The sequence below is a fragment of the Loxodonta africana genome, chromosome 8 (assembly GCF_030014295.1).
Source record: "Loxodonta africana isolate mLoxAfr1 chromosome 8, mLoxAfr1.hap2, whole genome shotgun sequence".
Lineage (NCBI taxonomy): Eukaryota > Metazoa > Chordata > Mammalia > Proboscidea > Elephantidae > Loxodonta > Loxodonta africana.
This window is the reverse complement of record NC_087349.1, coordinates 65033264-65050275: the sequence shown is the minus strand read 5'-3', so window position 1 is coordinate 65050275 and position 17012 is coordinate 65033264. Positions and strand designations below refer to the sequence as shown.

General features: G+C 40.8%; 1 protein-coding gene across 1 annotated transcript in view; it reads left to right on the top strand.

The window, feature by feature from the left end:
- The first annotated feature begins 5507 nt into the window (after nucleotides 1-5507).
- PON2 (paraoxonase 2) overlaps nucleotides 5508-17012 on the top strand; it is a 49642-nt gene continuing 38137 nt past the window's right edge. The window contains exon 1 of the mRNA XM_010587257.3: nucleotides 5508-5640. Within this exon, the coding sequence (XP_010585559.1) occupies nucleotides 5567-5640 (74 nt within the window). The 5' untranslated portion in view covers nucleotides 5508-5566. The remainder of the gene's footprint in view (nucleotides 5641-17012) is intronic.

Sequence of the window (17012 nt, the reverse complement as noted above, 5' to 3'; positions counted from 1 at the left end):
GAGCTTCTCAGCACAGGAACCCCGGCCTAAAGGATGCGTTATTCTCCTGGCTCTTGTTTCTTGGTGGTATGAGGTCCCCCTATCTCTCCGCTCTCTTCTCTCTTTTATAGCTCAAAAGAGATTGACTCAAAACACAATCTCATCTTGTAGATTGATTTCTGCCTCATTACCACAACTGCCTCTAATCCTGACTCGTTTACATCATATAGGTAGGATTTACAACACACAGAAAAATCACAGATGACAAAATGGTGGACAATCACACAATACTGGGAATCATGGCCTAGCCAAGCTGACACACATTTTTTGGGGGGAACATAATTCAATCCATAACAACATCTCATTCATTTTAAACTTGAGTTCCGTTACTAGACAACTCGTCCTATAGTAAACCAGTGATAAATGTACAGTGATTTTGTGACTAGCACATTATGTCTTGTTTTATATTCATGTATGTTTTTAGAAACCCTGGTGGCGCAATGGTTAAGTGCTACGGCTGCTGACCAAAGGGCCGGCAGTGCGAATCCGCCAGGCACTCCTTGGAAACTCTATGGGGCAGTTCTACTCTGTCCTATAGGGTCGCTACGAGTCAGAATCGACTCGACGGCACTGGGTTCTGGGTTTTGAGTATGTTTTTAACCTCTACAAACAGCAATTTCATATTGCTTAACATAAAATTTGAAGAAGGTTAATTTGTTAAGTATAAATATTAAAAATACACAATCATTTTTCTGGATTTGTTAGTATATTGGAATTCTTAGAAAATGGCTTGAGAAGCCCTGGAGTGGAACATAACAAGGAAAATCTTTCTCATGCTAATAATAGGCATATTTTATAACATCTCTTCAATGTATTTTTGTGTTAAAAGATCTTCCCTCTTTTTAAAACAGAGGTAAGGAGTAGAAAGAATAAAGGGGATATGGAGGGACCACCTTGTCTGTCACATATAAAAGGACAATCATCTTGAGGCATCTATTTCACAAAATTACCATAAATATTATATGTGATAATACACTGCAGTGAGGTTTAAAGAGTTAAAAGTACAATCATAAAAGGCAGTGCCACTTCAAGTAGGGTCCAAGGACCATTTTAGTCTGTGAACTCTGTTTTTGATCCATGGTGAGGTAAGTACGAAAATTGATAGTAAGCATTTAGAAAACGTTACAGAAATTTGACAAAGTAATTCTATGCCTGTTGAATCAAATAATAAAAGATTTGGGTTTGTATTTTTTATGTCTGATTTTTCATTCATTTTCTAATTATTCCTTTTCATTGTATTTTACAAAAGTGTCAGTCTGTGACAAATTGGAAATAAAGAAAAACTCGTCCTTCACTAGACAGTTTGAGAAGCACTGACATAAGGTATCATTATTTTTGAAATTTTGCTTAAAAACCATAAAATTTCTAATTATAATCTAATCTTAAGTTATTATTTGATAAAGACTGTTCATACCAAGTATAAGGAGTTGCCAGCATATAAACAGGTTCCAGGGAAATTTGTTTTATATTCAGTAACTTGATTATTTGGTAGTCAGAACCAATTTTCCACATGAAATAACATAAACTGGGGGTTATGTTCTTGGTGTAGCCTATAAATCCCAGTTATCTCAAAACATTGTTAAGCTCTCTTATAACATTTAATAGCCAGTAATAACAGATATAATATTCTTAGAGGAGCCCTGGTGGTACAGTGGTTAAAGTGCTGGGCTGCTAACCAAAATGTTCTTTGTTCGAACCCACCAGCTGCTCCACGGGAGAAAGACGTGGCAGTCTGCTTCTGTAAAGATTTACAGTCTTAGAAACTGTATAGGGCAGTTCTACTCTGTCCTGTAGGGTTGCTGTGAGTCAGATGGCAATGGGTTTAGTTTTAGGGGCCCTGGTGGCGCGGCAGTTAAGATCTATGGGGAGCTACAGCTGCTAACCAAAAAGGTTGGCAGTTCGAATCTACCAGCCACTCTTTGGAAACCCTATGGAGAAGTTCTGATCTGTCCTATAGGGTTGCTATGGGTCAGAATCAACTTGATGGCAATGGGTTTTATGACATTCTTGGGGACACTGATGGTTCAGTGGTGACATTCTTGCCATATTTACAGGAAACTGGGCTTGATTCCAGCCGGTGAACCTAACGTGACACCACCACTTGTCTGTCAGTGGAGGCTTGTGTGTTGCTATGATGCTGAACAGGTTTTAGCAGAACTTCAAGGATAATAGGGACTGGGAAGAAAGGCGTGGCCATCTACTCCAAAAATCAGCCAGTGAAAACCCTACGGATCACAACAGTCCAATCAGCAACCAGTCATGGAGATTGTGCAGGACCAGTAGCATTTTCTTCCATTGCACATGGGTGACCATGAGTTGGGAGCAACTCAGAGGCAGCTAACAACAAACCCCATAACGTAACAACTGGAAAAGATATATGTTTCTGATTTCCTAATTGGAAAATATCTCTTCCCATCCACCTGTGAGAAATGATGATTTCTAGCCCTAGCATGGTAGTGGGGCTGAGAAGATAGAGCTTGTGGGAGCTCATTGGTCATGTTAGTAAAAATTGAAATGACGTTTCTCTAAGATTCTCTAAGATTGTGGTTAGGTAGGTTTTGCTGGACTCGAAAGCCCTGGCTCTTTACCACAACTGCCTCTGTGCTAAATTCCAGGACACTGTTCTCTTTGGAAGAGCTTGGCTGCTAGCCAAAAGGTGAGCAGTTTGAATCCACCAGCTGCTCCTTGGAAACCCTATGGGGCAGTTCTACTCTGTCCTATAGGATTGCTGAGTTGGAATTGACTCTACGGCAACAGGTTTGGTTTGGCTTTGGTTCTCCTTGACTTCCCAGCACCAAGATGGCAAATAGGGTTCATCCTGGATTGAGATCTGTCAGTGGCCACTTCAGGGATTTGTATTTCTCTTTTTCTTTTGTTTTTTGAAAAGATTGTGAGGACAAGTCTGGTCTTGGTAAGAAATTAGTGATGTCTGACATGGGCAAGGGGAGGAGTCAGCACTAGAGCTATTTTTTTTTTACAATCTTGAGACCAGCCTAAAAAATGCAGACATTCTACACTTTAATTTCTGTGTAATAGCCAAAAAACAGACCAAACTATGAAGAACATGACTTTTCTAAAAATGGGGAATGATAAAAGGGAAATAACCTTATAGAATAGCATGCAACTAAAACTAAACCAAACCCATTGCCATCAAGTTGATTCTCACTCACAGCGACTCTATAGGACAATGTAGAACTGCCCCCATACGGTTTCCAAGGAGTGCCTGGTGGATTTGAACTGCCAACCTTTTGGTTAGTAGCTGTAGCTCTTAACCATTAGACCACCAGGGTTTCCAGCATGCAACTAGGTTTATCTTAAACAATCTTGGGTTTCCTCATTTTGTGACACATGTAGGGAGTCCTCTGAGTCTGGCTCCTGATTTAGAGTCCATGAGGCATAGGTTTTTGTATTGCCTGTATCCAGGAATCCTTGAGAATAAGGCTTGCAGACTGGCCAAGGGAGAAGCACAGGCAGTTGTTACCGACACTCTGTTTTAGGTCCTCATTTTACATTCTGATTTAATATTTGAGGCTCTTCACTTCTCCAGTGATTGACATCAAAAAACGTCCCTGCCTACCTATACAGATATGCCCCTTTCCACCCCTGCCTACACAGACATAGCTTTACCCTATGGAAGGATTCTTTTGTTGTTGTTTGTTGAGAACATACACAGAAAAACATACACCAATTCAACAATTTCTACATGTACAATTTAGTGGCATTGATTACATTCGAGTTGTGCAACCATTCTCACCTTGCTTTTTTGAGTTCTTCCTCCCCCACTAACATAAATTCACTGTACCCTAAAGCTCCTATCTAATCTTTCCAGTTGCTGTTATCAATTTGGTTAAGGAAGGATTCTTAACGCAAGTTACGAAAGGATAGAATTCAGTGGGGTTCATACACCTAGATGAAAAAAAAAATTTTAATTTCACATGGTGCAAATGTTTAATATGATTGGCTGCTAACGAGAAGGTTGGTGATTCAAGTCCACCCAGAGGCACCTCAGAAGAATGGTCTGCTTATCTACTTCCAAAAAATCAGCCATCGAAAACCCTATGGAGCATGGTTCTACTCTGACACACATGGGGTTGCCATGAGTTAATTATGAAAGTAGACAACAAGCTCAGTGGTATTACCAGTACTTCTGACTTTGTTACTAATAGAAATGGCAGTTATTTTCATTATTACATTACAGTTATGGCAGATATCTCGAAATAACATTTAGGCTTATCACTATTTGAAAGAATGGTGCTCCATCTTGTTATTTAATATGTCAATAATGTAGCACACATAATACTATAGCAAAAAATTGTTTTTGTTAATATTTTGATAGTTGCATTTCAGAGTCATTGGTTTCCTTTGCAATCCTACGTATTTTATTATATACACTCACAAACATTATTCTGAGAAGGTATCTGTAGGCTCACCAGACTGTCAAAGAGGCATATCACACAAAAAAGGTAAAGCCCCTGGACCTTCGAAGGACAACTGTATCCACCATCCAGTAGAACTCAATATTCATTAGGCCTGAATTAGGCATAAGCACAGACAGAAGGAGGAGAGTCATTTTTGGAGGGAGGCCTTAGGGGGAAGGTGAGAAATTGGCGTCTGCTTTTATTTACTGGTTGTTAGTGAAATCGTTGTTGAGAATTGTTTTAACTGTGACATTTCTGCCTACATACTGTGGTGCTGGGCAAAATGGAAGGCAACGGTGACCTAGCGGTACCTGGCTCTCCGCTATCAGACCTTCCACAGGCTATAGTGTGAAAAGTAAACACTGAAAATCATCAGCAGCTTATTTCTGATCTACTCATGTATAACTGCCTCAGGCTTAGTGGGTAAGTTTCTCTTTGATACATATACATATGTATATGTTTTCCTTTATTTCTTCACGTTGGTAAAGTTAAAAATAAATTAAAAAAAAAAAACTTTTAGTCCCATAAACTGGGTTTGGATCAAAAAGAAGTGTCTAAATCCTTAGGTCTCTAGGCTAGATGAAGTATTACTAAATACAGGACGTTCCTTTCCTCTCATTACCATCCTGTTGTAAAAAGTGGTAATTCTGACGTGAGATACTTACATGTTCGTTTCCTTTTTTTTTTTCCTGGTAATTAAAAAATAAAAAATATTAGTTTCTTATCAGAATAGCGAGTAAGGAACCTCTTGGAAGAGTGGGAAGTGAGAATGGTACGCATACTGCTTTTGGGTTTTGTGTGGGCTGGTTGTTCGGAAAAGGAGGAGAGGGAATTCCAAGTTTCAGCCGTCAGCTTAGACCAGGGCATGGGGGACGGTTCCCCGTGCCATGGAAAGTATCTGGGGAAGTATGCTTTGGGGGACATAGGTTTCTGGGGACAAAGGCCGAGGGCTGGGCCGAGGGCGGAGCCTCCGTGGCCCCGGGACAGGGGCCCCGCAGAAGCCGGTGACGGGGCGGAGCCCGGCCAGGCGCCGGCGTAACAGGGAAGCGGGCACCGCCCGTTGCACTGCCTGCCCAGGCCGGACGAGGCGTGCGCCCGGCTCCCGCGCCATGGGGCGGCTGGTGGCTGTGAGCCTGCTGGGGATATCGCTGGCGCTCCTGGGCGAGAGGTTCCTCGCCCTCAGGTAGGTGAGGCCTTCTCCAATGGAGCCCTCGTGCGCGCAGCCAGGCCAGCGAGGTGTGCCCCCGGACACCCCTCCCCGGCAGCCTGCCCGGGCCCCTGGGTCCCCAGCCTCGGTTGCGGGAGCCCGCAGGCAGCCGCCGGCAAGGGCGGAGGCCGGGATTCCAGAGGCGCGATTCTGGGGCCTGGGACCCTCGGCAGGAGTTGAAGAACTTTTGATTGTCTCTGCTCACTAGTTAGTTGAATATCCCCGCCCCCACGCTCAGCTTTTGGTTAAACCAGCCAAGTTAGGACAGAATCTGGGCAACCTTCTAGACAGTTTCTAAGCCTCTGCTACTTTCTTTTCAGCCTAGGTTGACAAGCTGTTGCTTTGCATTGGTTCCAGGGCAAACGTAATGTTTTAACTTAAAACAAAAGTAATTACTCATGCATTGAAACTTTAATTATAAAGACTTATTTGAGGTCATTGGTATTGCTTTTCTTTTGTTGCTCACGCCAGCCCGCGTCCTTAGTAAAATTGTTCTTCATCCTTCTCTGCATAGTTTGAGAAACTTCTGCTCTCTAATCCTGGCCCTGTAGATCAAAAACACTTGAGATACTCAGCTACTGCTCCTACATCACTTCCGTATTTACCTATTCACCTGGGAACCCTAAAGTTCAGAATGCCGAATACATGCAGGCACTACTACGGCTCACATTTTGGTTATAGCCAAAAAAAAAAAAAAAAAAAACTGCTGGTGGGTAGACATCATATTTTTTTAAGGTACCAATTCAAATCTTATAAGCCTCATGAAAAAAATTTCAAGAAATCTGGAACACCTAACGATGGATAATATGCTTTTCTAGGTACTTGTAATAGAGTACTAAGGCATTTACTGTATTGTAAGGGAGGAAGAAATTAAATATATATCCAGGACAGATATAAGCAAACCCCTATAAGGCTTGAAGAGGAGGGATTACCTTCACTGAAGATGGAGTTGAAGAAGGAGGAGGAGACATTGACATTGGCCTTGAAGGATGGGTGGAGCACTCTGGGGATGAAGGAGGCCATACCAGATGGAAAGTGCAGTGTGAGAAAGGGCAGTAAGATGGGAAAGTTAGGAGACTAAAAATAGACCTATTGGAGAGTAGTATAAAGTTAAGGGATGAGAACAGTAGAGGATGGGTAAGGATAGGTTTCGAGACTGTTAAAATATAGGTTGAAAAGTTGGCAAAGGGAGACTATTGATATATATATATTTTTATTGATATATATATTTTTAAAAAGGATTCTGTGTAACCAGTTGGAAAGAGCCCTGGTGGTACAATGGTTAAAGCACTCAACTGCAAACCAAAAGGTCAGTAGGTTGAACCCACCAGCTGCACGGAAAGAGAAAGATGTGGCAGTCTGCCTCCATAAAGATTTAAAGCCTTGGAAACCCTATGGGGTAGTTCTACTTCATCCTCTAGGATCACCGTGAGTTGGAGTTGACTCAACGGCAGTGGGTTTGGTAGATAACCAGTTACGTTTTCTAGAGATGAACCTGGAAGGATGGAGTGGAGTAGAGCAGTGGTTCTCCATTCCGGCTGCACATCTGGGTCTGCTGAAAGGCTGATGTATAGGTCTCACTCCCAGAGTTTCTGATTCATTTGGTCAGGGTAGGGCCCAGGCATTGGTAGTTTTTATTTTTAAAGGCTCTCCTGATAATTCTAATGTGCAGTCAGGGTTAGAAGTACTAGAACACAGAAGAGTATGCTAGTTATCTGTGGAGTCAACTCCAACTCATGGTGACAGAGTAGGACTGTGTCCATAGAGTTTACAATGACAGATTTTTTTGGAAGTAGATCACCAGGCCGTTTTTCCTAGGTGCCTCTGGGTGCACTAGAACCTCTGACCTTTTGATTAGCAGCCAATCGTGTTAACCGTTTGCATCACTCAGAGACTCCAGAGAGCATAGATACAGGGAAACTAGTTAAGACACTGCAGTACTTTGGAGAGAATAACAAGAGTCCAAACTCCTGAATCCCAGGGATGACAGGGAAGTCAAAGGTAATACTAGAGTTTTGGACTCAACTGTCTAGTGGCTTCATCTGATGAAAAAAGGATGCAAGGAGAGGGGTTACATGTATGGGTAGGGGGTGCCGGATATGAAGGAGGAGGCTTAGAGGTAGGATATGGACCTCCTGAGCTTACCTTTCATGTTATGTAAATATCAATCCTGCTCTGCAGACCATTCCTGAATTGGATGATTTTGTATAATCTGTCCTACCCTCAGTTTCAAAGACAAATCAAAAAACCCAAACTCGTTGCTGTCTAGTTGATTTCGACTCATAGCAACCACCCAAATTCACAAGCCCGTGAAGTTGTCACTGATGTTCACACTACCAAGTTAGAGTTTTCTCCATTAACAGTAAATGTTTTTCTCTTCTTATTAATTTTAAGGTTTTAAATTTAAGCCCCTTTGAATGAAAACTGTTATAGTTGCAAACTAAGAAAAGGTAAATAAGGCTTATTGACATAGAACACGCCTGATAGGTAATTTATAATTTATTCATCTTTTCTTAATAATGACTGTATGATAAACTTTATTGGGTAATAACTTTATAGGGCAGTAACTTTATTGGATAAGAGGCCTGGTGGTAGAATGGTTAAGCACTTGGCTGCTAACTGAAAGGTTGGTGGTTCAAACCTACCCAGCGGCTATACAGGAGAAAGACCTGGCAATCTGCTTCCGTAAAGATTACAGCCAAGAAAACCCTCTGAGGGCAGCTCGACTCTGTCACATGGTTGCTATGACTCAGACAGAGTCAACTCGATGGCACCCAACAGCAACAACTTTATTAGATAATTGAAGCCCCAAATAAGCTGATGTGAGGATGTTGGTTTGGGATGAGAGTTGCTAGATTTAGCAAATAAAAATACAGACTGGCTGTTGAATTTGAATTTTAGATAAACAACAAATCATTTTTAGTATAACTATGAAATATTTGAGACATCATTATACTAAAATATAATTCATCATTTATCTGAAATTCGAAATTTACCTGGGCATCCTGTATTTTACCTGGCAGTCCTATGTGGAGGTGAATGAGGACAGGAGCCCACTCTTTACAGAGTTTGCTGGAGTGCTCAAAAGCATGACATTTTTCCTTTGGGAAGCTTAGAGTCTATCTGCAAAAGTAGCATGTTCCTACCTTCCCAAAAAGGAAAGACTCTTCAGAGGAAGAGGGAAGGACAGAGGCTGTTTTTGTTGTTGTGTTGTTTTGTTTTTAACTCCAGTCGGGTGCCTCCTATTTCACTATTCTATTTTTGAAGATGATGCTTTGTCATTAAAGTTATTTTTTTTCTCCCCAGAAATGCACAGATAAATTTCAACTTGAATTTCAGACCAACAATGGATAGTTTTTTAATATAAGGTGTCCCAGATGAGAGTCCTGGGTGGCGCAGGTGATTTAGCGCTTGGCTACTAACCAAAAGGTTGGTGGTTTGAATCCACTCAGAGAAAGCCCTGACAACCTACTTCCAAAAGATCATAGCCATTGAAAGCCCTGTGGAGTGAAGTTCTTCTCTGAAACACATGATACGTCACCATGAGTCGGAATTAACAACAACTGTTTTTTGTTGTTGTTGCTGTTTTTTAATGTCCCGGATAAATAAATGTAATTAGAGTTGCCTCATTTTCCTTCTGAACAGTAACTGGCTAAGGTTCCCAGGGGAAGATGACATACTACACCTACCTTTTCTACCCCTCCCTAGTTGAGCCATAAAGGAGAAATGGAAATACGCAAATATTCCCAGGCCAGTGGCTCGCTATTGCAAAGTGCATGACTTGGAATGAATCGAGATACTAGTGTGCATCAAACACCTATGAGAGGGCAGGAACTCCCCAAAAAATTGTCTGAACATTTCACTGGATGCCAGAGAGAGACCTTTTATGACAGCTCCACCAAGAAGCTATCCAGTCTGCATTTGAACACACCTCTGAAGGAGCCTCCTTTTTTTTTTTTTTTAACCACCATCCTCACCATTTATTGTGTAGCTACTATGTGCTGGTCACTGTGCAAAAAGTCCCAAAGTGTAGAAGGTTCTTTATATTAGACCAAAGTATCTGACATTTGGGAAGAAAGCCCTTTTATATTTATGCCTTCACTATATTCAGCCTTCAGAGATGTCTTCACTTCTATATTATAGATGTCAGAGCAGGCTCGGCGAGGTTAACTAATTAGTCTGACAGGTAGGTAGTGCTGGAACCTTGACTCCAAGCTAGGCCTTCTGAATTCAAACACAGTTTGCCTAGTTCCTCCACAGACTCTTATTTTCTGTGGGAAGATTTTCTGCCACTGGAGCACATTTTCTCCCAGCTTTACATGCCTAAGCCCGAATTCGTAGTTAATTAGTGTAGGTATCACAGGGGCCCCAGGAGCTTTGCAAAGTCTGTGTATAAAAGATAAAGCTCTAGTTCGTCTGTATGTAAATGTGTATATAAAAGGATTTCATAATCTACGGATTGCAAACCAGTGTTTCTGAACCCAAAGGCAGTGAGATGTGGAACAAAGTAACACCAGGTGGTAACACCCTATTTCCAATTGGCCGAGGGATAGTGGCGCCACAGCACAGTGTACCCTTGCTGTACAGCAAATGCACGGTGATGCAAGAGGGTAACTAACAACCCCAAAGAACACCACACAGTCTCATTCCACTCGGGATGGGGAATGCTATTTCTGAAGTGAAAGAAATAGAGATTGATTTCGTGTTAATAACTGTTGGTTAAGAGTTTGTGCTTTAGGGCAGATAGCCTGAACTAATTTCCTGACTCCACTAAACCAAACCAAACCCATTGCCCTCCAGTCCATTCCAACTCATGGTGACTCTCTCTGTAGGACAGAGTAGAACTGCCCCATAGGGTTTCTAAGGCTGCAATCCTTATGGAAGCAGGCTGCCACATTTTTCTCCTGCAGAGCAGCTGGTAGGTTCAAACTGCTGACCTTTTGCTTAGCAGCTGAGCGCTTAACCACTGTACCACCAGAGCTCCTTAATCTGTAGGCTGGAGATAATAATACCACCTGCCATGGAGTGGGATTGTGAGAAATAGATGATTTTATACATGCAAAATACTTAGAATAGCGTGTGGGTTCAGTGCCGTGCACACACATAGTAAGTGCTCAGTAGGAGTCCCTGGGTGTGCCAACAGTTAACAAGCAACTCAGCTGCTAACTGAAAGGTTGAAGATTCCAGTTCACCCAGAGGTGCCTTGAAAGAAAGGCCTGATGATCTGCCTCCATAAATCAGCCTTTGAAAACCCTATGGAGTGCAGTTCTACTCAGACACATATGAGTCGATTCTGACTTGACAGCACCTGGTTTTATGATGACAGTGATGTCCAACGTAGGTTCTTGAACGTTTTCTGCCACGGACCCCTTTGGCAGTCTGGTGAAGCTTTGATGACTCCTCAGCATAATGTTTTTAAATGCATAAAATAAAATACATAGGATTGCAAAGGAAGCCAACCATATTTAAATACTGTCATCAAACTATTTTTAAAATCTAATTTATGACATAATAACATTGTTTCTTTTTAAAGTATCTGAATAGAATTTAATGTAAAAGTAATAAAAGATCTAGATGTAGATTGATATCTAGCAGTAGATATTTTGGCAAAGTGGTTAGTGTAAATGGTATTTGAGATATCTACAACTGAAATATGTTATAAAAATATCTGTAATTTTTCTTCGTGACAGAGTCAAAGATACTGCTGGTAGTACTGTGGTTTGTTGCCCACATTCATCATCAAAGGAAATGCTCATTTTCCGTTAGAGATTAAAATAGAGATTATTTTTTTCACGACCCAAGTTCCTTGAATTCTGTCCGTGGACCTTTTGAAGGTCAGTGGACCCCTGGTAAGAACCCTGATCACATGTTTCCTGTGAGGGTCATTTGGGCAGTGACTGCCAGCATAATTGAAGGAAGCCAGTACTGTATATGCTTTTTCCTGAATTATGTTGTTGTTGTGTGCTGTTGAGTCGATTCTGACTCATAACGACCCTATAGGACAAAGTAGAACTGTCCCATAGGGTTTCCTACTCTGAAATCTTTCTGGGAGCAGATCATCAGGTCTTTTCTCCCATGGAGCAGTTGGTGGGTTTGAACTGCCGACCTTTCAGTTAGTGGCTGAGCACTTAACAAGTGCACCACGAGGGCTTCTTTGCTGTATTATACCCACTGTATAATTGTAATTAAAAGGAAAATAACAGAATTCCAGTGGAAAAGCAAACAAAAAACCAAAAAATGAAGGAAAAGAGAGAAAAACTGAAGGAACCTAGAACGGATAAAGCAAATAGGTCTCATCTTGAGTGTCCATTTTAATAGATTAGTAGTGGTTGCCTTGAACACCCTCTGAAGTTGGCTCTGGGTGAAAGGGAAAGACTGGTGTGATTGATGACGTTCGCATGGCGGCAGAGTGGAAACAGCCACGCAGTCTGAGAACAAACTGGGTGCAGTACTCTGCAAGTGGCTACTGTTATTATTTACGGCAATAGAGAACAGAAAGAGAAGGTGAGAAAACCTATGTGTGTCCTTCAAAACGATAGGTCCCACATGTGGTTGCCCAAACTGCTTCTTGAGAGGAAGGGGGAAGATACCCTATTCGTGTTCAACATTCTCTCATTATTATTATTTTTTATCTATTTATTTATATCAAGGGAAGAAATGTTATAGGAGGAGCAGTTAAAGTAAATGAATAAATATTAAAAAAAAAAAAGATAAAGAGTGCAGGATTGTGCAACGATGTAATATGTTTCTAAGCCAACACTATTTGGCTTGATACATGATCTTTTCTTTGTGTGTGTGCTTTAAGTGCAAGTTTCCAGTTCAAATTAGTCTCTCAAATTAGTCTCGTTGCTTTCTCTATAATGTGACAACACACTCCTCCTTTCTACCCTGGATTTCCCTTGTCCGTTCAACCAGCTCCTATCCCTTTCTGCCTTCTCATCTCACCTCTGGACAGGAGACACCCATTGATTAGTCTCATGTGTCTACTTGAGCTAAGAAGCACACTCTTCACAAGTATCATTTTATGTCTTGTAGTCCAGTCTAATATTTACCTGAAGAGCTGGCTTCGGGAATGGTTTCAGTTTGGGGCTAACAGAGAGTCCAGGGGCCATGTCTTTCAGGGTCGCTCCAGTCTCAGTTAGACCATTAAGTCCTGTCTTTTTACGAGAATTTGAGTTCTGTACCCAACTTTTTTCCTGCTCCGTCAGGGACTGTCTGCTGTGTTCCCTATCAGGGAGGGCATTGGTGGTAGCTGAGCACGATCTAGTTCTTCTGGTCTCAGGCTGTTGGAGTCTCTGGTTTATGTGGCCCTTTCTGTCTCTTGGGCTCATATTTTCCTGGTGCCTTTGGTGTTCATTCTCCTTTGCTCCAGGTGGGTTGGGACCAATTTACGCATCTTAGATGGCCACTCGATAGCTTTTAAGACCCCAGATGCCACTCACCAAAGTGGGATGCAGAACATTTTCTTAATAAACTTTGTTATGCCAATTGGCCTAGATGTCCCCTGAAGCTATGGTCCCCAGACCCCTACCACTGCTACTCTCTCCCTCTAAGTGTTTGGTTGTATTCAGGAAACTTCTTAGCTTTTTGTTTAGTCCAGCTATGCTGACTTCCTCTGTATCATGTATTGTCCTTCTCTTCACCTAAGATAATTCTTGTCTACTACTAGTTAGTGAATTTGCTTCTCCCTCCCTCCTGACTCTCATAACCATCAAAGAATGTTTTCTTCTCTGTTTAAACCTTTTCTTGAGTTGTTATTATAGTGGTCTCATACAATATTTGTCCTTTTGAGACTGACTAATTTCACTCAGCATAGTGCCTTCTTGATTCATCCATGTTATCAGATGTTTCGCGGGTTCATTGTTGCTCTTTATCAGTGCGTAGTATTCCATTCTGTGAATATACCGTAACTTGTTTATCCATTCATCCGTTGATGGGCACCTACGTTGTCTCCATCTTTTTACTATTGTTAACAGTGCTGCAGTGAACATGGGTGTGCAAATATCTATTCATGTGAGGGCTCTTATTTCTCTAGGATGTATTCCAAGGAGTGGGTTTGCTAATTGTATGGTAGTTCCATTTCTAGCTTTTTAAGGAAGCACCAAATCGATTTCCAAAGTGCTTGTACCATTTTACATTCCCACCGGCAGAGTATAAGTGTTCCAGTCTCTCCACAACCTCTCCAACATTCATTATTTTATGATTTTTGGATTAATGGTAGCCTCGTTGGGGTGAGATGGTATCTCATGGTAGTTTTGATTTGCATTTCACTAGTAGCTACTGATTGTGAGCATTTCCTCATATATCTGTTAGCTGCCTGAGTGTCTTCTTTGGTGAAGTGCCGGTTCATATCTTTTGCCCATTTTTTAGTTGGGTTATTTGTCTTTTTGTTGTTGAGGTTTTGGAATATCTTGTAGATTTTAGAGATTAGATGCTGATCAGATTTTTCGTAGCCAAAAATTTTTTCCCACTCTGTAGGTTGCCTTTTTACTCTTCTGGTGAAGTCTTTGTATGAGCATATTAAGCATTTGATTTTTAGGAGCTCCTAGTTGTCTAGTTTCTCTTCTGGTGTTTGTGCATTGTTAGTAATGTTTTGTATTTTATGCCATGTATTAGGGCTCCTAGCATTGTCCCTATTTTTTCTTCTATGATCTTTATTGTTTTAGATTTTGTTTTTAGGCCTTTGATCCATTTTGAGTTAGCTTTTGTGCATCGTGTGAAGTATGGGTCTTGTTTCATTTTTTTGCAGATGGATATCCAGTTATGCCAGCACCATTTGTTAAACAGACTGCCTTTTCCCCATTTAATGGACTTTGCGCCTTTGTCAAATATCAGCTGCCCATAGGTGGATGAATTTACGTCTGGATTCTCAATTCGGTTCCCTTGATCTATGTATCCGTTGTTGTACCAGTACCAGGCTGTTTTAACTACCATGGTGGTATAATACGTTCTAAAATGAGGTAATATGAGGCCTCCCACTTTGTTCTTCTTCTTCTTCAGTAATGCTTTACTTATCCGGGGCCTCTTCCCTTTCCATGTGAAGTTGGTGATTTGTTTCTCCATCTCATTAAAAAATGCCATTGGAATTTGGATCGGGATTGCATTGCATGTGTAGATTGCTTTGGGTAGAATAGACATTTTCACAATGTTGAGTCTTCCTATCCATGAGCAAGGTATGTTTTTCCACTTGTGTAGGTCTCTTGATTTCTTGCAGTAGTGTCTTGTAGTTTTCTTTGTATAGGTCTTTTATGTCTCTGGTTAGATTTATTCCTAAGTATTTTATCTTCCTGGGGGCTATTGTAAATGGTATTGATTTGGTGATTTCCTCTTCAATCTTCTCTTTGTTGGTGTAGAGGAATCCAACTGATTTTTGTATGTTTGTCTCATATCCTGATACTTTGCTGATATCTTCCATTAGTTCCAGTAGTTTTCTTGTGAATTTTCTTTGGGGTTTTCTGTGTATAAGATCGTATCATCTGCAAATAGAGATACTTTTACTTCTTCCTTGCCAATTTGGATGCCCTTTATTTCTTTTTCTAGCCTAATTACTTTGGCTAGGACCTCCAGCACAGTGTTGAATAAGAGTAGTGATAAAGCACATTCTTGACTGATTCCCATTCTCAAGGGGAATGCTTCCAGACTCTCTCCATTTAGAATGATGCTGGCTGTTGGCTTTGTATAAATGCCCTTTATTATGTTGAGAAATTTCATTTCTATTCCTATTTTGCTGAGAGTTTTTATCATGAATTGGTGTTGGACTTCGTCAAATGCCTTTTCTACATCAATTGGTAAGATCATGTGGTTCTTGTCTTTTGTTTTATTTATGTGATGGATTACGTCGATTGTTTATCTAGCGTTGAACCATCCCTGCATACGTGGTATGAGTTCCACTTGGTCACTGTGTTAGTCATCTAGTGCTATTATAACAGAAATACCACAAGTGGATGGCTTTAACAAGAGAAGTTTATTCTCTCACAGTTGGGTGGGCTACAAGTCCAAATTCAGGACGTCAGCTCCAGGGGAAGGCTTTCTCTCTCTGTCGGTTCTGAGGAAGGTCCTTGTGATACATCAGTCTTCCCTTGGTCTGGGAGCATCTCAGTGCAGGAACCGCAGGTCCAAAGGACACGCTGTATTCCCGGCACTGCTTTCTTGGTAGTATGAGGTCCCCACTCTCTGTTAGCTTCACTTTCCTTTTATCTCTTGAGAGAGAAAATGTGGTGCAGGTCACACCCCAGGAAAACTCCCCTTACAGTTGATCAGGGATGTGAACTGGAAGGATATTACAATCCCACCCTAATTCTTTTTAACATAAAATTACTATTCCATCCTAATCTTCTCTAACATAAAATTACAATAAAAAATAGAGGACAACCACACAATATGGGGAATCATGGCCCAGCCAAATTGATACATACATTTGGAGGAGGGGGGACATAATTCAGTCCATGATAGCCATAGTGAATTATTTTTGTGTTATGTTGTCGAATTCTATTGGCTAGAATTTTGTTGAGGATTTTTGCATCTATGTTCATGAGGGATATTGTTCTGTAATTTTCTTTTTTTTTTTTTGTGGTGTCTTTACCTGGTTTTGGTATCAGGGTTATGCTGGCTTCATAGAATGAGTTTGGGAGTATTCCGTCCTTTTCTATGCTCTGAAATACCTTCAGTAGTAGTGTTGTTAACTCATCTCTGAAGCTTTGGTAGAATTCTCCAGTGAAATAGTCAGGGCCAGGGCTTTTTTTTGTTAGGAGTTTTTTGATTACCTTTTCAATCTCTTCCTTTGTTATAGGTTTATTTGTTTTACCTCTGTTTGTGTTAGCTTAGGTAGGTAATATGTTCTAGAAATTTGTCCATTTCCTCTAGATTTTCAAATTGATTAGAGTACAGTTTTTCATACTATTCTGTTATGATTCTTTTAATTTCAGTTGAGTCTGTTATGATATCCATCTCATTTCTCATTTGGGTTATCTGCTTCCTCCCGTTTTTCTTTTGTCAGTTTGGCCAATGGTTTATCAATTTTGTTGATCTTTTCAAAGAACCAGCTTTTGGTCTTGTTAACTCTTTCAATTGTTTTTCTAATTCTCAATTTCATTTAATTCTGCTCTGATTTTTATTATTTGCATTCTTCTGGTGCCCAAGGGCTTCTTTTGCTCCTCTCCTTCTGTTTGTTAGAGTTGTAGTGTTAATGTTTTTGATTTTGGTCCTTTCTTCTTTTTGGATGTATGCATTTATTGCCATAAATTGACCTTTGAGCACAGCTTTTGTTTTGTCCCAAAGGATCTGATTCTATGAATTTCTTTATTTTGTCCTTAATTTCTTCTATATAACAGAGTAGTTTTTGAGCAAGG